Below are 23,303 nucleotides of genomic sequence, written 5' to 3'. Positions count from 1 at the left end.
GACCTGACAGCCCCCTCTTTCTCCCACAAAGCAAGGGGTTGGTGGGTCTGAACCACGGACCTGGCTGTTGACTCATTGTATCACCCACCAGGCTCCTGAAAGGGCCACAGAGCACCCAGATCAGGGCCACAGAGCTAACTACTCTGGTAGAGCTGGGCTCCCATGGAAACCAGGACACACTGTCACCGAGTCGTTTCCGCCTCATAGTGACCCTATAGGTCAGGACAGAACTGTCCCTGTAGAAAACTTTCTTTTTCCTGTGGACAGGCTGGTGGGTCTGAACTGCTGGCCTTGGGGTTGGCAACCCAGTGCGTCACCCCAGAAAGAGAACTGTCACTTAGAAGTAGAGGAGCCCTGGGGGAACAGGGCCCAGCTAGGCTCTGGATGCCCCCTGGTGGCCGTGAGCAGCGTCCCCACACTGCGCTGTCTCCTGCCCACAAATGCTTCTGGAAACCCTTCCGGGATGCACTTCTAGTGCCCTCCCCCATCCTGACTCCCTGTGGGACCCGGCACAACTGCTCCGGGGTCTCTGGTGGGCAGAGCGCTGACCACTGTACCACAACCCCCCCACACCTCCCTCACCCCCACCCCCACCCCCTGACCCTGTGTGCAAGGGGCTTAGAGGCTCCTTTTGCTTCTCCTGTGCGTCTCCTGAGCTTCGGGACCACACTACTGTGGGGCTGCTGCTCCCAGAGATAGGAACTGGAGGTCCTCCCCGGCCTCGATATGGGGCCGCACTCTCACCAGTCTAGTCTGGGCTCCCCTGCCTCATTGTGGGGGACCTTGGTCTCACCAGCTCAGTGGGCAGTGGGGCATCGGCAGTGGTGGGTGCACAGGGCTGTCTGAATGGCTGGCCCTGCCCTGTCTCATGTCAGGGGCCCGAGACGCTCATCCTCCTGCCACCAGCGTCTCCAGTGACAGTGCCGCCATGCTGTGGCCAGAGAGCCTCCTGGCTGGGCCAGCAGCAAAGCCCAAAGGTAAGGGGGACTCCCTCCCCATGCCTCGCCGGAGGAAGGCGGAGTTGTAGGGGGCCCATTGAGCTACAGGTCCTCTTGGGCCCGCCAGGGGCCAGTCTCTTGACCCCTGGGAGGCCCTGGCCACAGCTCGGTTCTCTCTGTCAGCTGGAGTGGAACCAGGGTCGATGCCTGGTCCCAGGCCTCTCCCTCCTGTGTACCCCCAGGGGGCTTGTGGGGGCTCTGTGCTGGTGCGGACCTGCCTGCGGGACCCCGAGCCGAGCAGTGCCCGGACGATTGCTCTGCTGCAGCCTGTGCAGTGGTTGCTCAGAGTGGCAGCTCAGGGAGACCCTGCTGGCAGCTGACTTCTGCTCAGCCTTTGTCTAAGACCCCCGCCCCGACATGGGATCCCAGGTCACAGCTCTGCTCTCCCGGGAACATGGGCCAGGCAGGCACGGCCATGGCTCTGGGGATGGTGGACGCAGGGTGTGGCGGGCTGGGCCTGACTGCTGGGCGTGCTTGGTCAGGATACACGTGTCCACACGCGCTGTTCCGACCGTGTAGCCCCGTCCCACCCCAGGAAGAGACAGAGCAACGGTGAGGACAGCCTCTGTGGAGACAGGACTTGAGGTGCCCTGGGTGGGGCCATGGGGGCAAGTGGACAGAGGGCTGGTTATGCCCAGTCCTGAGACCCCCTGGGGTCTAGTACAATGACTGGGTGGCGGGGCCGTTGGTGCTGAAGAGAACACCATGCTACACTTCGGGAGTTAGAGGAGGGGCCGGGGGAGATGTGGGTGGGTAGTGGGAGAGATGGCAGGTTCCCGGGTGCCGCCTAGCTGGAGTTGGCATCGCTGGTGGGGACTCACCATGCTGTGGCTCTGCTGTCTTGGGGTGGGTGGGTTGTAGCCCTCCGGGCACAGAGGGTCTGGCCCGTGGTGAGGATCTCAGGAGAGTAGCAGCAGGCATCACAGAAGCCAGGGGGGAGGGGGGGCATTTCAGTGAGGATAGTGTTGAGGGGTCAGGAGGCCAATGGCAGGACTGTCCATGGGGTCAGGGAATGTCTGTGTAGTCCCCGCTGGTGTCCCTGTCTGAGAACATGTCACCACCTCTCAGTGCTGTCCTCTGAGCACCGTGTGAACCCACATCTCCCCCGCCCCCTAAACACCCAGATAAAAGCCGGGGACTTGACTTTGGGGACCCTGTCTGCATCTCAGCGCACACGACCGCCGTGAGCCGGCCTTGTCAGAGCCCACTCTCTGCGCCTGCTCCACCTCTCGGGTTCTGTCCCAAGAGCCCCAGCCTCAATCTTGGGCCCCACACTGCCTGTCTCCATCCCGTCTCTGGTCCAGGGCCCTCAGGCCCTGCTGTCCTCTCTCTCCAAGGCCCTCAGTTTGTCCTCGGCACTGTCTGGTTTGTGTAACCAGGCCACTGTGTGACCTCGGGGCCCCCACCCCACCCCCACCCAGCTCTGCTAATGCAGGTCTGCTGTTTTCAGGCTTCCTGACCCAAAGGCTGATTTTCTGATATGCTTTCTTGTAGGGGACTCTGCCAGTGATGCAGGTAAGAAACAGCAGGAAGCCTGTGAGTGTGTGGGGTCCCTGTGAGCCTGTGTGTCCTTGTGAGCCCGTGAGCATGTGGGGTCCCTGTGAGCCTGTGTGTCCCTATGAGCGTGTGGGGTCCTTGTGAGCCTGTGTGTCCCTGTGAGCGTGTGGGGTCCCTGTGAGTCTGTGTCCTTGTGAGTGTGTGGGGTCCCTGTGAGCCTGTGTCCCTGTGAACGTGTGGGGTCCCTGTGAGCGTGTGGGGTCCCTGTGAGCCTGTGTCCCTGTGAGCGTGTGGGGTCCCTGTGAGCCTGTGTCCCTGTGAGCATGTGTCCCTGTGAGCGTGTGGGGTCCCTGTGAGCATGTGTCCCTGTGAGCCTGTGTGTGTCAGTGGCCCAGTGCATCCTCAGATTTGTAATTCAGACCGTCACGATATGCTCATGAGAGTTACTCACTTTCAGGGAACGTACCTGGGCCGTATGGTGTGAGGTTTTATTCCAAAAGGATACATTTTAGGTTTCCCCACAGTGTAAATGTCTTTTCAGTATAAATCATGTTTCCAGTGCAATGAAGATAAGGCAGAATAAAAGGTGCCTTTGTTTTTATTACAGTCTGAAACAGTGGTTCTCCACCTTCCTCACGCCTCGACCCTCTCACACAGTTCCTCATGTGTGGTGACCCCCAACCATAACATTATTTTCGTTGCTACTTCATCACTGTCATTTTGTTACTGTTATGAGTTGGGCGACCTCTGTGACAGGATCTTTCAAACCCCACAGGGGTTGAGACCCACAGACTGAGAACTGCTGCTCTGAAATATAAAACTTTCAATATTGGAGTCAATTCAGTTATTTTAGTAATTTGGACTTCTCATCAAAATACGAGAACTGTAAAGGTGATGAAACAGTGTGGTCCAGGGCCAAAGGCAGAAATGAAAGCCCATTTAAAATCGCAGGGACACAGGGAGAGTAGAACCCATGGTGGCGATGACCCCACTGTGGATGGTCCCACGAATGCCACAGACGAGATGCCCTCCCTGTGCCGCGGCCATGCTGACCCCGGTGGCCCCGCGGCACGGGGCGGAGCGGCCCTGTGAGTTTCTGAGACGGTCCCCTTATAGGAGCAGCAGCGAGCCGTGTTCTTTGGAGGAGCTGGCTCGTGACCTTGAGGTTGGCAGCCAGTACAGAGCCACCGGCACCGGGCCTCCCCCTGCACGCAGGGGCGATGAGAACGGAACGGCCCCTCGTGCGTGCATGCAGTTACCGCGTGCACCATCACACGGCCGTGTTGACAGTCTCCACGTCGTGGCGACGGTGTGGTGGACATCTGGGCCCGTGCGTGCTGGCTCACGCCCGTCTCCTCTCTCAGGCCAAGTTTATGTTAGGCTTCGCAGCTGAGCTGACCGACACAACAGCAAAGGTTTCCTGACCATTGGAACTGGCGTCCCTCTACATTCCGCTCCGCAGTGCCCGTCGTGTCCTGTCGCAGGGACAGAGGCTCTTCCTCGGGCAGTTGATGACTGACTTGTCTCCCGTTTAGAGAGAGAAGTGGGGCCTGCGGACCAAGAGAAGTGTGAGGTGCCCGAGAACTCAGAAGTCCCCAGTGAGCCGGCATCCAACGTCAGGTCTGTGGCTTTTGGCCTCATCACCTTGGAAGGCTAGTTTACATTGGGGTGGGTGTTATGGCCTGGACACCCCGGCGCTGCCCTCACGTTTTAATTTCCAGCCTGGCTGTTCACTTCATGCTCAGGCTTAGTCACCAGGGTGTATTTGTGCAAGCAAATAAGCTAGCTACTGAACCCTCGGTGCCGCGGAGTCAGTTCTGACTCAGCAATTCCAAATAGAGCGTCTGGGGGCCTCGGTGAGTCTGTGCCTGTGGCTAAATTACACCCTGCTTTTATTTCTCATAGTTACATTATTTTAATACCTTGGAGGTACCAGAAACTAAGGTTAAGCAGGGGCCCCTTAGCCTCTGGGTCCTGCTGGGAGGGGGCTGTATGCTGTAGGGCACGGCCACCCGAGGGTGTTGCTGATGCCCTGGGACCAGGGCAGGCCTTGGCCAGGTTCATCCCGTCCCAGCTGGAATGTCTTACTTCTGTGCTTCAGAAAGATACCTCGGCCGGCTAGCGCCAGACCGGCCCCTCCCCGCATCAAGCGACAAGAAAGCTCAGAGGTGTTAGTTGTTGACAGGTGAGGCTGACTCCATGGTCCCCGCTGTCTCGGGCTCCCCAAGATGTGGGGGCCAGGACATGGCGATGGACAGTGGTTGAGGTGGGGAGGCTTCCTGTGAGTTTTGGAAGCGGGTGGCCAGGCCTGTCTTCCGTCTGAGGCCTCCGGGCGGGCTTGCAGGCCAGCCATTGAGCTCGTCTCCTTTGGCGATAGCCACTCTATAAGACACCCGGGGAAGAACCGCGTGGTGGATGGAGCTGGTGTTCCTGAGCTGTGCATGTGAAGGACGTGGGGCAGGTGTATGACGCACATGCACACAACACACACAGTCGGTGCCTGCCCAGAAATATGCAAGTGTAGAAAGGGGAGTCAGTGTTGCTGGGAGAGTTGAACTAACACACACACACACACACACACACACACACACACACACTCATTCACTCACTCACTCACTCACTCACTCACTCACTGCCTTACACAGAAACATGCAAGTGTAGAAAGGGGAGTCAGTGGTGCTGGGAGAGTTTGACACACACACACACACACACACACACACACACGCCGTCAGGTCATCAGGTCAGGCCTCCCTCCCCTCAAACGCCTCAGAAGGAAGAGGGTGACAGTGCAGTGCAGACAGCTCAGACTGAGCCTGAGGCGCCAGAGCACCGCGGCCCATCTCCATGGCACTGCAGCCCCGTCACTGCGGGCACAGCTCAGGGGCCGTGGGTTGAGGAAGGTGTGCGCCTGAGCTGGGGCCCCTGACACCCCCCTCCCCCCAGGGTGGGCAGTGGCAGGGCGCCGTCGCACGTGATCACAGACACGCAGCTCTCGGACAACGAGGAGGACGAGCAGTTTGTGGTGGAGGCTGCCCCCCAGCTCTCGGAAGTGCCCGAGGTGGAAGCGGTGAGTCTGCCCGGGGGGTCAGGGGGAGACACGCAGCTGGCCCCTGGATGTCGGCATGTGGTGCCTCACGTGTCCCCACCCTCCCTTCCGCTCAGGTGGCAGCTGTGGACCTGGACGAGGACGAGAAGCACGGTAGGCCCCGGTGGGCACAGGGAAGACACGCATGTGGGCAGGTGGTGGTGCCTGTCCTCTACATGTGACTTAGAACACGGGGTCCGGGACAGAGTTCTCCAGACAGACAGGTGTACACGGGTGTGCACACTCAGGGAAGTGCTGCTGGCCCTGTGGTTGTCTGTGACCTGTGCCGTGACCATGGGACAGAGAGGGACAGGAAGTGAGCACATGCTGTCGGGAAGATGGTACCCGTGGCTGTGGAGCTGCCACTGCCCACTCCGCCCCATCTGGGCAACACTGGACACGAGGGCCACTGCCTCCAGCCTCCCTTCCGGGGGTGGACGGCGCACTTATCTCTACTAGGGGGCAGCTAGCGCCCGAGGGCCCCGCCTGGCTGCGCCCGGGATAAAGTTCTCCAGTTCCTTTTTGCTGCCAAAGTTCAGCAGCATTTCGATGCCCAGTGGCCTGTGGGTGCTCTGTCTCTGGCTTTGCCCTGCGCTCCAGGCTTTCCTCTCCTCTCGCCTGACCCGGAAAGCCAGCCCCATTGCCCTGGGCTGCATTCGGACACAGCCGCCCTGTGGGAAGGAGGAGCTGCCCGCAGGGTCTCCAGAGCTGCCCGCCTTCCAGATTCAGATGGCCGCAGCTTCTCCAAGCAGGCCGCCAGAGGGTTCAAACTGCCAACCTTTGGTTAGCAGCCAAGCACTGAACCTGCCGCATCACCAGGGCCCGTCCCTGGTTTATCTTAGGGACGTGCATCGTGTGGATGGGTCTGGTTCATGGATGCTTGTTTGCTTGACAAACCTCCTCCTGGGGCATGTTGGCCGAGCCAGCCCCTGGAGGAGGAGGCCGTGCTTGGTGAAGGAGGGCAGCACACACGGGGAAGGCCACCGTGGGCTCAGGCGTGAGAACGGGGCATGGCGCTGGACTGGCCGGGTTCGTTTTGCAATGGGCTGAGTCAGAGTAGACCTGACAGCACCTCACAACAGCACGTATGTGTGATGGGAAAAGTCTGTGTTTTAATTCTTCTCCCATGAACTCTGGAAGCATCCCGTGTGTGTGCGAGAGCGAGCAGGTGCACGTGTAAAGACTCGTCTCCGCCCCCGTCTGTGTTCCTGGCGTGTTGTCATCATCGTTGTCAGGTGCCATCGGGTCGGCTCTGACCCACAGCGACCCCGTGCACAGCAGAAGGGAACACTGCCCGGTCCCGCGCCGTCCTCACAGTGGTCCCTGTGCCTGAGCTCATGGCTGCAGCCACGGGGTCCGTTCTTCTCCTCTGTGTTGCTGCCCCTCGTCTTTACCAAGCACGACGGTCCAGGGACTGGCCTCTCCTGACAGATGTTCCTGGAGCAGTAAACTAGATGATCATTTGATTCAGAATAGCCAATTCTGGTCACTTGAGCTTGATGGTGCCTGCACGCACGCACGCACACACGCACCACCCATGTGCGCACGCTCCCTCTGGCAGCCCAGGGAGCTGTCCACACCACCTACTGCATGGCCCATGAGTTGGCTGCACCACAGGCAGCCAGTGCACAGGACGGCGGGACCAGTGTTCCCTGTGACGTCTGCCCACAGGGGTGCCTTTTCTAAGCAAAGAACCTGCTCTCCGAAGGGCTCTCCCGCGCTTCTCATCCGCCCAGTGGGCCCCTGAGAGCAAGGCCCAGCCACCTGGAGACCCGGTGGGGCAGTTCTGTGGGAGGAGCAGTCTGAACCTCCCACAGATACTGGGAAGTGGGGCAGGGACGGCCCTCGACCCGGGGCTCTTTAACTGGGGGAGTGGTTCCGAATCCCCCTGTGCTCGACTCCTGACGTCAGCCGAGCTTCTCCCCAGCCTTGGAAGTAGTCTAGAAAGGAGGTTCCCCTCTCAAGTTCCTTGCCACCCAAGAAACCATTTCTTCCAAACACCGTGACGCTCTGCAGGTGCTGCCTGCGTGCTCTCCCCTTTGTCAGACACTGGCGACACTGACAGAGGAAACAACGCCTTGAAGCGTGTCCCCCTCCCCCCATCTCTGTCCTTGTGACTGGGTGAGCTAACAGCCCTGGCTCCCACAGGAGGGCTGGTGAAGAAGATTCTGGAGACCAAGAAGGACTACGAGAAAGCACAGCAGTCTCCCAGAGCTGGCGAGAAGGTAGAGTCCCTAACGGGGGGTGGGGTGGGGTGGGGATGGCCTGTGAGCCAGAGGTGACTCCAGGTGGCAGGTGGGGCGTAGCTTATTTTGGATAATTTTGCTGAAAACACACTGGTTCCCTCGGGAGCAGGCAGTGAGGAGGCTGCCAGTGTGTCCTTGGGGTGCAGGGAGGGTCTTTGGGGTGCGGGGTGGGTCCTTGGGGTTGCAAGGAGGCTCCTTCGGGAGCCCTACAGCCACTGCACCTAGTGGGTTCCGGCTCTCGGCCCCACAGGACTGGGTCGAGCACGGTGGGGTTTCTGAGCTGTCCTCTGGAAGCCGCCCCACCCTGCTGGTGGCTGAACTCTGTTTCCTGAGTCAAGGAGGCTCCCTGCAGGGGTCTCGGTACCCAGAGGACACTCCCTTCCTGGCTCCTCTCTGTTGGTGGCAGTGTCCTTGGTGTCTGGCGTCTGAGAGACGCCAGAGGCAATGTCCCCTGGCAGGGGTGCAGGAAGAACTGGGTCAGGGATGTGCTGGCCCTGCAGGTGCTCACACTGACCACGGGGTGGCGCCTGGAGCCCTCCACATGGGCACTGACCATCAGTGAGCTGCACTCTGGGGTGGGGGTGGGCTCACAGCCTGGAAAGCTGTAGGGTGGGGGGCCAAGAGGATTTCCACACCACGTGTGCTGAGAGCAGCTTTGGGGCCTGAAGTCTGGAGGTCAGCTAGGAAGGTGGGCTTTTGTCCTGAGTGGGTCCCGGTCCCCAGTGCTCTCAGATGAACAGAGACTTTTCCGGAGGAACAGGGCATGGCCCACCCTGAGTTTTCCCCGAGAGGGCTCTCATCTTCCCAGTAAGTCCTCAAAAAATGACTTGTCCCTCCCTGTCCTGGCGGAGTTGTGGTCCAGCTTCACCCCAGACCCCCCTTCATGTAGTAACCATCAGCCTTTGCAGAGACCGAGCCGACTCACTTCTCCCTGCGCCTCCCCACAGGCCCCCCAGCACACAGCATCCTCCTTTGCCCTTCGGTGGACGCCGGGAGATGGACTGGGGAACTTTACACAGGGCTGGGGCTGGTGGGGCTGCTGAATGCCTGCAGGTGACCCCACACCTGGGATGGTCCGGTGGGCAGTGGGGCTCAGCACAGCACCTGCCGGTCAGGCCGTTCCCTTGGCGGTTGGTGGGAGCAGCACCTCCCTCATGTGGCTGGGCCCGGTTTATAGCAGGCACCTGCCACCGGGCAGGTCTGCCCTGTCCTGTGGCGTCGCTGTGAGTCAGACTCGACTCGATGGCAGTGCCTTTGCTTGTCTTGTGCCAAGGGGGTTATTCTTTAAGCTGTGGGCAAAGTCACATCCATTCTCAGCTCAGGGAGAGGACAGGAAGGCTCCTTGATGAGGCAGCCACAGGCTGTGGAAGGAGGGCTGCCCCTGCTCCCCTGGGGTCTGACCCTGCGGCAGGGTCACAGGATGGACGTCAGAAGCAAGAGATTGCTGCGGGCTTTCCTGAGCCCGGGCACTCTGCATGCACCCACCCCTTCCTCCAGTGGCCCGCAAACTCAGCCCTGCGCTTGGTAAAGGTGTGCTCACCTGCCCTTAGGCTTACACCTGGGCACCCAGTCATTTGTCCTCTGAGGTTTACACCTCGGTATTCTCATGTTCTGCTGTTACAAAAACCGCCTGCTTCATCCCCCCCCCCCCCGCCCTCCCCCGTTTGTTACTGGTAGGCAGGGTCACCGGTTTCCTTGTGAAATTCTTGGTGATTTTGGCAAACGTGGCATTGCATTTCCTGGGGCATGCTGGCAGTGACCGTGTGGTGTATGCCCCTGGCCGATATGCCCTGTGTCGTCATAGTGGGCACCTGGGGCAGCTGTGAGTAGCCGAGTCTGGGGCTGTTTCCCAGTAGCCTCTGTTCCTAGCGTGTTGGCCATGCTCACACTGTTTCAGACGTTTCCACCCACAGTGTAGTGGTGGTGGGAACACTGTTACCTTTGAGTTTCACTTTTCTATGGGCCTGTGGTGTCCCCTCCCCCCACCCCATGCGCTGGGAAGCCCAGCACAACCATTGAGGCTTGACTGTGACGGGCTCTGCTCACCTCAGCCTGGCCGGCCGGCCCCGCCTATACCACCAGCTGCCAGCCTGGGAGTCCACACGCCAAGTTTATAAACTGAGACCAACCAGCCTTCCCCTCACGCTCACCCTAGCCTCTGGAGCAGGCCTGCCCAGGTCAGCCCTCTCTGTAGGTGAATCCAGGTGGGGCCTTGGTGAGCTCATTCACTTCCCGCCCCAGGAGGAGGCTCTCTGCGGGGCACAGACTCTCCTGTCGTGCGCATTCCAGGCAAAGTGCTGGCTTTCAGATCTCAGAAGTAACACTCAGCCTTTCCCCCAGCACTTCTGGGTGGCGCTCAGGCTTTCTTTGTAAGCACTTCCATCTACCTTGGCTTCAGACAAAAAGCCTTTTCTTTTCAGACAATTCCTAACTCCTCTTTTAGCATCTCCAATCAAATATAGGCTGAAGGTGGAAGAGCTTGCGATTACGATTGCCATTCTGTGACTGATTGATTTCCTTAGGACCAAGAAGAGGAATACTGAGGGTCAGGTGTGAAGAGGAGAAACCTGTAACCCTTAACCCCCCTCCCTTTTGTGAGATGTGCTTGTCACCTAAGACTCCGAGTCCACTTGAGTCCACTTGAGTTGTGTCTTACCTCCGTCATGCTGGTTTGCGGACTGAGCACCTGGAAGTATTTGTTCTTAAAGGACTGTGACCATGTAGGGAAATCAACACTATCCCATGGAGCCTCCTGTGTTTGCCCCTCTCCCCTCCTTGTTCCTGCTCCCATTCCTGACCTCCTCGTAACCACTCATCAGAGCCTCATCGACGATGCCCAGACCAGAGTTCTTCTTCGTTCCCTTCCCTTATAATGACGGGGATGGGGAATAATTGCCTTTTTAAGATTGGCTGAGTTTGCCAAGCACCATGTTCTCTGGCTTTGTCCACGTCTTGTGGTGTGTGAGAGAGTTGCTATTATTGTTGGTTGATGCCTAAACTTCCATAGCGTGAATGTGCCAGAGACAGCTTATCCCTTTCTCTGTTGTTCAGGTGTGTGGTTGTTCGTGTTTTTGCTGTTATTTAACCCTTTGAATCTCTTTTCCACCTCTGGAGTGTGTCTCCTGTCTACTGCGGGCCGCAAGCTCGGCCTGCCCGGCTTCCCCCAGGCCGGCCCAGAGCAGATGTTTCCCTCTCAGTGGCAGCATGTCCTTCACCCCTGCGACCGTCCGTTACACACAGCAGTCACCAACGTAGTCATTCCAGGAATCAGTGCTTCACTTCCCCGGCTTTTCTTAAAGACCCCCCCCCCCAATGCCTTTATGAGTCTGGAGCCATCGATTGAGTCCCCCTTCTGATGCCAATCGCACCCACGGGCCTGATGTCCTCTATTTCAGCCCTCTCCTGGGTCTCTGGGTCCTACTGTCCACTGTGATGGCTGCATGGAACTCAGCCGCATTTCAGGATTCAAGGGTTCTTCTAGGAAGTGGGCAGTTGTCCTGCCAGGGAGAAATGCCCAGGGTAGTTGCTTGCCAGGACCTGCGACAAAGCTTCAGGTCTGCTGCTCAGTGCCCAAAGGGGCACACCACTCTGCTGTCAGCCTCATCCCGAAAGGCACATCCGCTCCAGCCCGTGGGTGAGCAAGCTCAGCTCCCTGGGTTAGGTGCTCAGAGGCGCCCCGCTCCTGCAGAAAAGCACTCAGCTGATTTGCTCTGCGGGTGGGGAAGCCTGTTGCTCTGTTCCACGCTCGGACTCCGGGTTCTGCTGCTGCTGCTCCTTTGATGCTGTAGCTGCCCTGTCTGCTGGATCCAGGATCCTGTGCAGAAAGCTCCGGTCCAGAGGATGTGTTCCACTCCTGGCTCTTGCTAATAAAGAGCTCCCTCCCTCCTGCTGCTCCGAGGGCTGGCTTCAGCAGGATGCCACACCTGGACGCAGGGCGAGGCCTGTCAGTGTCTTCCTCCAGTGTCTTAGGAGACCAGTGCAGGGAGGTTGTTTGGTGGGAGTTAGACTCTGGGTAGAAGAGCCACATCCAATAGCTCACTCACTGCCCTGCAACATGACTTTTCATCTAAGTGGGAGTGAGGGGAGGTATGGAGAAGCTGAGCCAAGGCCGGGCCCTGCAGCGCACAGCCTCCCGACCACCCACTGAGTTTCCCACGGGCCCTTCATGCTTCAGACAGGCCCTCATGTCGCCCTAAGACTTGGAAACGGGGTTGTTCTTCCTTTGTCAGAGTTCAGTCACGGGACTGAGCCCTCATGCTCAGGTCAGAGGTCTGTTTGCTCATGGAAGATTGATGGTTGATGGTGAGCCGCAGGAACCGCGGGGGAGGGGCGTCGGAAAGGCCGTGGGAAAATCGCACGGTCGGTTCTCTTGTCCTGTGACCTTTCCCTCACTTACAGACGGTCAGGGTTGTGCTTTGAAAGCACGCCCCGTGAGACTGCAGGAGACTTCTAGTGAAAGTGTCGACGACGGTGGGAGCGTTGTGCTGTCTTACAGCTATGTCACAGCCATTGTTGCTGTGTGCCTGTGAGTCGGCCTGACTCATGGGGACCCCTGGGGTTTCCCAATTTGTTGAAAAGGCCAGGACCCTCTGTGGAGTGGAAAGAAACCAGTTGGATGTATTTGTTCGGGTCTATTTCTAGGCTCTCTGTTGGGTTTTTTCGATCTCTGTGCCTGTGCCGCTCCCCATGCCACGAGGGCTTCATTGTGGCCCTATAACAAGGCCTGGAACTGGGTCGATCAATTCTGCCCTCTATTTTCGTCTTTTTCAAAATGGGCTTGGCTATTCTAGTTTCTTTGCCTTTCCGTATACATTTTAGAATAATCTTTAAAAAAGCCAAAAAAAATCAAACCTAACTCACTGCCATCGAGTCGATTCCAACTCATAGCAGCCCTACGGGACAGGAAGGCACTGTCCCTGTGGGTTTCATCTACTTCTTGACGGGAGTAGAAAGCCTCATCTCCCTCCCATTAAGGACTGGTGGTTTTGAACCGCTGAACTTGTGGTTAGCAGCCCAACGGGTGCACCTGCAACACGACCAGGTGATTCTGCTGAGATTTTGTAGGAATTATATCCAGCCTCTATGTCAGTTTCCTGCCTTAGTCTTTTCGGTCCGTGAACACGGTCTGCCTCTCCATGTCTTCAGGTCATAGCTGACTTCGTTATCAGCTTGGTGAGGGTTTCGGCATGCAAGGCCTACACGTGCTTCGTTAGGTTTACTCCCAAGCATTTTGTTTCTGAAAAGTGATTATCACAGGGCCAACAAGGAGAGTAGAGATGCCAGGAGGATTATGGGAGGAAGGGGAGAGGGGGAACCGATCCCAAGGATCAACTAGAACCCCTTCCCAGGGGGGCGAATAACAGAAAAGTGGGTGAGGGGTGACGGAGGACGGTGTAAGATAAGGAAAACATAATCTATAGCTTATCAAGCGTTTGTGAGGGAGGGCGGGTGGGGGAGGGAGGGGAAAGAAATGGGGAGCTGATATTGGGGGCTCAAGTGGGAAGAGAATGCTTTGAAAATGATGGCGGCATATGTGCAAATGTGCTTGACACTGGAGGGATGTATGGAAGAGCCTCCAATAAAAGTATTTAAACAGAAAAGTGATCGGCAGTGGCCTCACTCGTCCATCTTGGTGTTCGTTAGATGAACTGTAGAAATGCCATTTGTCTTTGCTTGTTTACCGTCCTGTCGCTTCATGGAACTCACTCGGCAGTTCTAGGAGCTTCCCGTCTTATTGTCAGTCCCACTGTTGAGCATCTCCTGTGTGCTCGCACAGACAGGGTGACCCTCTGTTCATCCGCCCACTCGGCCGGTACTCCAGGACAGACCATAGTAAGTTAAGACACAGACAAGACATTAGTGACCTACAGCGGAAAGCGTCTCCCTGGTGTTGGCAGTGGGGGAAGCAGGGGCCCCGCGGCCCGTGAGGTGGGCTGGGATGGCGCTCAAAAGGCTCCTGGACAAACGACCGGCTTATCATGAGAAACTCCTCCTCCTGACCAATGCCTCCAGCCTCTGGGAGACCGACTCAAATGGAGTACAGGTCCCTACCCGGAACCCCAGGACTCCTGACCCCAGCCAGGCACCCTGTCAGCCCGCGTTCCCCTGGGCCCTCAGCCACACGTGGTCTCGAGACCCCTCCTGTGCTGCTTCCCTCCTGTGTCTGGCGCACCCCCTTCTGAATCCTAGGGAGCTGGTGGCAGGGTTGCGCCGGACAGACAGGTGGTCCCTCTGCATAACCAGACCCAGGACCACTCCCTTGAGGGAGCCCGTTTGAGAAGGTCACTGCGGGTGCTAAGCCTGTGAGGTGGTGGCCACAGAAGGTCCGGCCAGCGGTGTCCTGTACAGAGATATGGCCCTCAGACAGCCGTGCAGAAGAGACCCCTGCCCAGGGACAGGAGGCCAGTGCGTTGAGCCCCGCGCCCAGCTGCCTGACTGCCAGCGCACTGTCTTCTGCGTGTGTCACAGAGCGGTGGTGAGGGCACATGGTTGGAAGCCTGCTCCCCAGCCACTGGGCGCAGGGCGTGTGTGAGTGGCCCCACGGGCCCTGAGCTGAGCTCTGTCCCCTGCCCCCCACTGCAGGAGAAGTCGCTGGTCTACGAGTCAGCCTGGAGGAAGGAGAAGGACATTGCCTGCAAGGAGATGGAGAAGCTGCGCACGTCCATCCAGACGCTGTGCCGGAGCGCGCTGCCTCTGGGCAAGATCATGGACTATCTCCAGGAGGACGTGGACGCCATGCAGAACGAGCTGCAGCTGTGGCACAGCGAGAGCCGGCAGCACGCCGAGGCCCTGCAGCAGGAGCAGAGGTCAGCTTGGGGAGTGGGGTGTACTAGGGACCCTGTAGCAGGAGCAGAGGTCAGCTTGGGGAGTGGGGTGTACCGGGGGCCCTGCAGCAGGAGCAGAGGTCAGCTTGGGGAGTGGGGTGTACCAGGGTCCTGCAGCAGGAGCAGAGGTCAGCTTGGGGAGTGGGGTGTACCGGGGACCCTGCAGCAGGAGCAGAGGTCAGCTTGGGGAGTGGGGTGTACTGGGGCCCTGCAGCAGGAGCAGAGGTCAGCTTGGGGAGTGGGGTGTACTAGGGGCCCTGCAGCAGGAGCAGAGGTCAGCTTGGGGAGTGGGGTATACCGGGGGTCCTGCAGCAGGAGCAGAGGTTAGCTGGAAGGAAGGGGTGCTGGGTGTGCTGGGGGCCAGTGGGTCTCCTACCCTATAACCTTGGAGCAGAGAGAAGTCTCTAGGAAAAGCCCTCCTTCCACTACCTTCCCCCATTAACCTCTTTGTATACAGCACAATCTGTGTTTGTCTAAAGGAACCACAAAGATGTGTACTTACTATGCATATAAAATAGATTTTGAAATTCAGGATTGCAGGGGACTTTATAATCTGCACATCATTTCTCATGTGCCTTATCAAAATCCCCTTCGTCTGGGGGCCGTGCACCCTTGAGGCATTGGACCCTTGACGGTACGTGAGCTGCTGCCCCTGGGGAGGAGTGCCTTTCTGATCACTGTTGTGGTGGGCTTGCACTCACCTCAGGACAGTGAGCTTTCTCCTGAGCATGCTGACCATCGGCGACCCCAGGTGGCAGGCTGGGTTGCTGGTCACTGCTGTGTCCATTCAGCTCACGGTGGTCCCAGGAATCGCCCACTTCGGCACACACAGCTCCAACCCAAACCCACTGCCCCTGTGAGTCGATTCTGACTCATATACTCAAAAACAAAACGAAAATAAAAAAGCCCCAAGTTCACGGACTTGGAGTGGATTCCAACTCGTCAGGACCCATAGGACAGCGCAGAAGTGCCCCTGCGAGTTTATGCGACAGGAGCTCTTTGTGGGAACAGAAAGCCCCTTCTTTCTCTCCAGACGCTCAAAGCGCCTTGTTGACGAGCTCTACCTTCGGTTAGAGGATGCCTGGCGGCATTGTGGGCTGCTGCCTGCAAGGTTGGTGGTTCCAACCCAGGAGCTGCTCTGTGGGAGAAAGAGGAGGCTGTCTGCTCTCATACAGATGTCCCGCTTGTGAAGCCCACAGGGATGGGCAGCTCTGCGCTGTCCTGGAGGGTCACGATGACCCAGGCGGCTCTGAGCCGCAGCAGTGGGTTAGGTTTTGGAGTATGAGCGGGTTAGGTTTTGTCAGTATTGCACGCATCTGTGTGTCCTCCTTTCCCGGACGGGAGCGAGCACCGCAGGCCGCAGCTTTGACCTGACGGCCCGCTGTCCGCCCCCAGCATCACGGACGCGGCTGTGGAGCCGCTGGCGGCCGAGCTGGCTGAGCTGGAGCAGCTCATCCGGGAGCAGCGGGACAAGATCTGTGCGGTGAAGGCCAACATCCTGCGGAACGAGGACAAGATCCAGAAGATGGTGCACAGTGTCAACGTGAGCTCCCGCAGGTGAGCCTGGACGCAGCCTGCTCTCAATAAACGGAGCTAGAAACTTCCCCCGCTCTGTGCGCCTCCCTTCGCTCGGCCGCGGCCGTGGACCACGGAGGCCTCGGGGCTCTGCAGAGACCAGGCGTGGCTCCCGACCTTGTCCTGAGCGAGGGCAGCCACAAGGAAGGCCTCGTGCCATGCTGGGCACTGTGCCAGAAGCCCTGCAGGTAAGTGGGCCACGACACAGAGGGACCGGGCCCCAGTTTGCACTCTGGTGGAAGGAACTGCACGCGAAGCCACAGGCTCTGAGGGAGGGCACAGCCTGGGTGCTCTGCTCCTCGTGGATACCAGTCTGTCGGGGAGTGGACCGCCGTGCAGTACGCCTGTGTCCCACCGGCTGAGCGCAGAGACTCCAACAGTGTGGACCGGCCGTTGTCTCAGGCGACCCTTCCCTGCCCCCCACTCGGTGCCCTAGCTTCCACCTGCACACAGATGCTGCTGTGGCCCCCGGGGCGGCCCCTTCTGCCCCTTTATGGAGCCCCCCTGGCCCTGACCCTCCCCACTGCACAGGGGCGTCTACCCAAGGAGACCAAGGGCTGCGGGACCACCTGTGGGCCAGCCCAGTGTTCCCTTTGTTGTTGGGAGTTGTCTTTGCACAAAGGTGGTCTTGTGTTATACTTTCGTACCTGGTTTCAGTTCTGTTCCCCACGTGGTCGGCTGTTGTAAGTGGGGTACTGTGTAAAGGGACCCTGCACTGGGGGCTCCATGCCAGCTCTTTGGGCCTGTGACTAGAGAAAACCGAGCCCCAGAACCTCACTGTCACTGGGCAGGGATGGGCCTGCCCCAGCCAGTCTGTGGCTACGCCTGAGGCCATGGCTGCAGGAGCGTCAACCCTGGTGGGACCTGTCTTGCTTCAGTGCCATTTCCAGACGAAGCCCTGGACTGGGGCTCTGGGCCGTCTGAGCTGAAGAAGGCCCAGAGCAGGTGCAGAAGCCCACCATCTTAAAGGTCCCAGTGGCCCAGCTCGCCCACAGGGCCCTCGGGGGGCCGGAGCACCTGGACACGTCTCCTCCCTCCTGTGTGCGGCCTGTGGGCCTTTTCTGCCAAGCCCAGACAGGGCACTGCTGCGGTCTGTGAACCGCTTGCTGTGTGTGTCTCGCCGGAAATCGCACTCGTAGTGCCCAAGTGAACATTTTGTATGAAGCAGTTGATCAAATTGTATCTTAAAATCTATTTTTCTTTTATACACAAGTCATTAAAAGCAATTGCGTATTTTTTCTAGAAGCGCCTGGATTGTAGTTCCGTTCACGCGGGGCAGGGGCATCCTGTTGCTCTTTTGAAGGAGCTGCGGGATGTGTGTCTTCCCATGCCTCTGCGGTCGCACCCCTTTCTGCAGCCTGACATGCGAGACAGACTCGCCTGACCCCGAGCTCCGAGTTTGGAGATTCCAGCTGACTCATTCTCTCAAGGAACCGCACGCGGGGGTGGGGGTGGGGGTGGGCGGTCATTAGATGCTTTCCACCACCGGGCGTGTGCGTTAGGGAGTGAATGCAGTTGTCCTTCGGGAATTTGGATTTTAAAAGCGGAGCTGGGACCAGTTCTCGGTCAAAGTTGCCAAAGCATAAAATCCAGGTTTTCCATGCGCTTCTCCCGCCTGTCTTCCTGATGGCCGAAGCTGCTCGTGGGACGATGTTGTTCTGACGGGAGCAGACCAAACTCCCTGCCAGGTAGCCCACGTGGGCACGAAGGGCCCGCCGGGCCAGGGTAGAACTGCCCCCGTGGGTGTCAGACCCTCGCCTTTCTCCCACGGAGCAGCGGGTGGTTTCAAACTGCTGACCTTCCAGCTGGCAGCCCCACGCATCGCCCACTGCCCGCCAGGACTCCGATGTGATGAAACAGAGCCCAGCCGCAGCACGGTGCTGTGCAGAGCTCCACTCCCGGCTGGACGGGCCTGAGCCTGTGTCATCTCTCGGCATCCTGCGTGACGCCGGACGCAGGTGACCCATTTTCGGGAGCCACCATGTGCTCAGGTGTGTCCTTGCCTTGTGGTCAGCTCACCCAACAGGGCCATTCTTGGTGGTAGTTTGAGATGACAGCTGTGGGACACTGAGACAGCCCCCAACTGAGAGCCGTACACAAGATTCTCTAACCAAGAAGCCAATGCACCCTAAGGCAAGGGTGGATAAAGGGGGCAAGCAGGCCACTGGTCGGGCAGCACAACAAGCCTGCCTCTCTGCAGAGCCCCCGTGGGTCTGTGGATTCCACGCTGGGCTGCTAACCTCGAGGCCACCAGTTCAAAACCACCAGCCGACTCGAGGAGAAAGATGAGGCGACCCACTGCCATAGAGTGACCCACAGGGCAGTTCTGTCCTGGAGGGTCGCTGTGAGTCGGCGTGGACTCGGAGGCTGTGAGATTTGTGAGTGAGTCAGCAGAGACGACATGCTGAGAGGCCCCCCCAGCTGCGTGATGGGGAGCCAGTCCCTTGGTGCTTGGTGACCTGTGAGTAGGTACATCCACACCAGCACCCGCTCGCTCCCCTGCCTGTCGTTGTCATCGGGGCCCAGCTTGCCTTAGACACTGATATCGAGTGCGTGTGATGCATGGTCATGGGAATGGCTATTTTGGGGGGATGTCTTGGGGATACTTTTCAAAATTCAAAATGGGCATATTCAACCACTGTCTTCAAATGAAGTATATGGTGGGCGGGAGAGGCCCGATCCTGCGAGCCTCGGAGGACACCGCCCCCTGCTCGCCCCCCCCCGCTCCCGGGCTCTGTGGAAGGACGATGCATCCCCTGGGCCAGAATGGCCCAGAGCTGGGGGGCTGGTACATGGGCAGAGCGGGCAGCTTGCCCTCACGGACACATATCTCGACGCGGCCTGTCTTCATGCGGCTCTTGGGCGGGAGCTACTGTATCGCGATGGCACCTGCAATGCTGTTTGTCAAATGAGGTTGGGCGTGCGCGGACAGAGGCTGGGACATCCCCCGTCCATTTGGGGTAGACCATTACACCCACGGTACCTAGCAAGCACTCGCCCAGGGGCCTGTAGAGCTTCTGATGCGAGTTCCAGGGTGCCCCCGCTGCCCCTCTCCCGGCCCGGAGCCCTCACTTGAGCCGAGACCATGGCCCTAAGGAGCTCCTAAAACGGGTGCTCCCGGGAGGCTGACCTAGATCACGGGGGCACAGCACCCGGGCCCACAGGCTGCTAGGTACTCCCCAAAGTAGTTTAATCTCTTATAATCAGGAGAAAGGGACTTTGAAGTCAAGATGTTTTAATATGCCCTGCTAATAGATTTAAGGTCTCCGGATCCACAGGGTTGTAAAATGGAGTTTTTAATATTTTTTTATGGGAGAAGGTGCCTGGTGCCCATGAGAATCATAAGGGAGCCAAGTGTCGGCAGCCCTGTGTGGCCTGGACCCCCCGCAGGCTGACCCCGCAGTGTCCCCCACCCCAGGACGCACCCGGGAGTGGAGCCACATCGGGAGGTGTTCTGTTTCCGGAATTACGGCTCTGGAGGGAGTTTTTGGGGCCGTTTCAATACAAACACCAGGACGCTTTTAAAACGTGAAACTTCCACACAGGCTCTCGGGTGAATTTTGAGCATGAAACCCGGGCCGGTTGCAGACCCAAACCCTTCCGGAAGCTCCTGGCCCAGCGCCAGTGGCGGGGCCGGGAGGCTGCTGTCCGTGGTGGCTTCCCTGCCAGCCACAAGCACCATCGCGGGCTCCGGGCCATATCCTTCATGCAGCGGCTCACTCTGGGCCTGTAAAGCCACATGCCGGGCCCGGGGTCTCATTTTCACACCTGACCAAACATCCATTTGCGGTGTTAAAACAGTCCTCCAGCAATGAAAGAGACTGACCGGGCCACAGTGGCAGGCATGTTTGGGCCAGTCTGCTGTTAGGGCCCCCCAGATACCCTTAGGAAGAACTTAGCAGGGCCCAGCCTGGGGGGCACCACTCCAGCTGAACGGCTACCTCCAGGCATGCTGAGTGACTCCTGACTCCCACACTCTGCAGCCTCCAAAGCCTTCTTCCCAGAAGGGCCTGAGCACCGGGAGCAGGCTGGAGACCGGCCGGGTTAATTCTCACGAAGTTCCCAGGCGTTGTGCAAAAAAAGTGAGATGCCAGCCCCTCACTCACTGTTCCCTAGCGTGTCTCCGTTTCCCCCTGCCAACGCGTGCCGTTCCCTGTTGAGTGACGTCATCATCGACCAAGACGGGAGGGTTTACATCAGGGTCATTGGCACACACACAGAACGTGAGCAGCCTCACTGTTCTTGACTCCGTGCCAACTCACAGCGAGGGTAGAACTGCCCCTGGGCGTCTTAGGTGGTCACTCTACAGGCGTGAAAGCCCGCCTCGCGAATTGCTGGCTGGTGGTTTCGCGCTGTGACGTGCGATCACGGCCCACAGGTCACCGCGATGCCACCAGGGCTCGATCTGCAAATCGGGCTGGCCTCACGGTTTTGACGATTGTCCCCATTTAAGGAGGCCCTGGCAGGAAGGCACTGCCGACCGCCCGGGTGAGAGGTCAGGAGAGGAGCCCGAGTCTGGTGCCTTTGAGGCTCAAATCACACTGAACACAGGCGTACCTGCCCAGGGGCCAGCCACGACTCTCCTACAGCCAAGGTGCTCGCATCCTCCACGGGGTGGGCAGGTCCCCACCGCCACGCTGGCCTTCTCCTCTTACTCCTGAACACGAGCAGCGCTCATGTCCCAGCCACACGTGTCATCCGTGGCAACAGAGGCTGGCCGTGGAGGGAGGTTAAGCAAAAACCAGCCAGCACTTTCTTGGAGACCCAGTTGTCTCACGGAATTCCTAATAGCGTCAGTGTTTGTTATTATCAATTGTGCTGCCTTCTTTGTGTGGGAAACAACCTCTGTGTGCTAGATAGGTAGCTGATGGCGAGCTGGTAAGCAGGGAGGTAGATAACTGATAGGCGGCTTTTGTTGTTAGGTGCCATCGAGCTGGTGCTGGCCCATAGCGACCTTCCGCACCACAGAGCGAAGCCAGCCCAGTCCTGCATCAGCCTCACCGCCGTGCCTGTTCTCGAGCTCACAGGTGTGCGTCCACTGTCAAGCATGATGTCCTTCCTTCTCCAGGGACTAGCCTCTCCCGACAAGATGGCCACAGTATGTAACACAAACGAAGTCTTGCCGTCCTCGCCTCTAAGGAGCTCTGTGGTCGTGTTTCTTCCAAGACACATGGGCTTGCCCTTTTATTCAGCTCCAGCACCGCAGTTCAAACACATCGATTCTTCTTCAGTGCTCTTCATTCAGTGTTCAACTTCCACAGCACAGGAGGCAACGAAAACACCACGGCTCGAGTCAGGTGCACGTTAGTCCTGAAAGTCCCGTCCTTGCTTTTCAGCGCTCTAAGGAGGGAGGTCTTGCGCACCAGAGTTACCTAACGCAGTGCGTCTTTGCACCTCTTGACTGCGGCTTCCGTGAGCATTGACTGTGGATCCAGGCAAGACGAAATCCTGACAACCTTTCATCTGCTGATCATGCTGTTACCTACTGGTCCAGAGGTGAGGATTTTGGTCGTGTTTACATTGAGTTGTCATCCATCCTGAACACTGCAATCCTTGATCTTTATCAGCAAGTGCTTCAGGTAGATGATTATTGATTATAGGTAGATAAAGGACTGTTAGATGATTGATAGGTAGACGGATGTTTGGATGGATGCATAGATGATTGTAAATGATCCGTCAATGGTAGGTGATGGGTAATAGGTGATAGATGATAGGTAGATGGATAGAGACAATAATTGCATCAATTGTTTCTTTGGGGTTTCGTTAAGTTTGGAATGTTTTTCTAAACTTAACAACGACAGCAAAGTAAAATAGAGAAGAACCGTAAGAGAAAAGAAAGCAGAAAAATATTACAAACCGGAACCCATTGACAGTGGCTCCAGAGGGAGGTCTGATGGTAAGCTGACCGCGTCTGCGCTCGTCCACTTCCCGGCGTGCTTGAAGGCTCCCTCTGGGGACGCCCTGGAAGGCGTGCCCACAGGTTGGAGGTTCCATTCCAGCCGGGAACACGCCAGAGAAAGGCTGGCCCAGCTCTCTACTTGGATGCGCGCAGAGCGGATAGACCCAGTGGGGAGCTCGAAGAGACGCAGTGACTGACACACACGTGTGCGTTTTTTCCAGGGATGTTGCCAACACCCCTTGTCAAACACCTGCCAGCAGGCCAAGGGGAGGCCCTCGTCCGGGTGTCTGGGCAGACTTCTTGGAAGCAGGGGGATGGGACGCACAAAGGGGAGGCCACGACCCGGAGCTGGAGAGGGCACGGCCCTGTTTGAAGTGGGTGGGGGCTGCAGCCGAAGACCCAAGGGTGGGAGAGAAAGGGCCCTTCTCAGCTGGGTTGGCTGTGACACCCCTCTGGTCCCCCGGGATGTTTGCCCTGCAGGACGTGCTCCTTCCGTCGTGACTTCTCCCGGGGACATTTCTCCCACCTGTGAGCAGGGCGGCGACGGCCTGTACCGGAGCTCAGTGGGCCACAAAGTGGAGGCAGTCTTTGTCCCTGATCCTAACCACATTCACTTATTTTCTTTCTTTCTTAATCATTTTATTGGGGGCTCACACAACTCTTGTCACAATCCCATGTGCTTCTTTTCTGATGACATAATATTCATATAGCAAATAAACATCACGTGTACTGTCACCTTGTAACGGTGACCCCATTGCTGGCGAGTCTCCATTTACTCATCTGTTTGTCCCCCAATGGTGTATTTTGTATGCATTACACACACACACGCACATTCTGCCGCCTCCTTTATGCAACGCTGACTTCTTTGTCTCTGTGAGCAGTTCACGGCATTCCCATTGTGACGCTCAGTGTTCACCTAGCCACGCGTCTGATGCCGTTGACTGAGCATCTTATCTTGTCCTTCCTCTCTGTCATCGCCTCTTCTCTGGCCCACGTGCAGTGTGGCCGGCCATCTTCTCCTTGACCCCTGATACCCTTGCCCCGTGTTCAGTGTGTGGCAGGCGGGTACCGGTGCCCCCCTTGGACTTTGAACACAGGTTTCACGACATGTCCATGTAATTTCTAAAAAGGGTCTGTTGTTCCTGCCGCTGCTCCGATTCACGCCCTTGCAGGCGCTGC

The 23,303-nt window shown here is 58.1% G+C and overlaps 1 protein-coding gene across 3 annotated transcripts in view; it reads left to right on the top strand.

Moving 5' to 3' along the window:
• The window catches only part of TRAF3IP1 (TRAF3 interacting protein 1), a 34,192-nt gene extending 11,346 nt beyond the window's left edge, over positions 1 to 22,846 (top strand). The window contains exons 8-16 of one of the 3 annotated variants that reach the window (XM_075529256.1): positions 2,493 to 2,513; positions 4,031 to 4,115; positions 4,597 to 4,680; positions 5,439 to 5,562; positions 5,658 to 5,694; positions 7,729 to 7,805; positions 14,409 to 14,632; positions 16,046 to 16,207; positions 21,148 to 22,846. In XM_075529256.1, coding sequence (XP_075385371.1) covers positions 2,493 to 2,513; positions 4,031 to 4,115; positions 4,597 to 4,680; positions 5,439 to 5,562; positions 5,658 to 5,694; positions 7,729 to 7,805; positions 14,409 to 14,632; positions 16,046 to 16,207; positions 21,148 to 21,175 — 842 coding nt within the window. In that variant the 3' untranslated portion in view covers positions 21,176 to 22,846. Of the gene's footprint in view, positions 1 to 875; positions 978 to 2,492; positions 2,514 to 4,030; positions 4,116 to 4,596; positions 4,681 to 5,438; positions 5,563 to 5,657; positions 5,695 to 7,728; positions 7,806 to 14,408; positions 14,633 to 16,045; positions 17,438 to 21,147 lie in introns of those variants that run through there. The other 2 variants (XM_075529254.1, XM_075529257.1) reach the window with 2 other exon arrangements.
• The last annotated feature ends 457 nt before the right edge of the window (positions 22,847 to 23,303 follow it).

This window comes from Tenrec ecaudatus, chromosome 13 (assembly GCF_050624435.1).
Source record: "Tenrec ecaudatus isolate mTenEca1 chromosome 13, mTenEca1.hap1, whole genome shotgun sequence".
NCBI lineage: Eukaryota > Metazoa > Chordata > Mammalia > Afrosoricida > Tenrecidae > Tenrec > Tenrec ecaudatus.
Note: the sequence above shows the minus strand (reverse complement) of the source record. Positions and strands in the feature narration are given on the sequence as shown.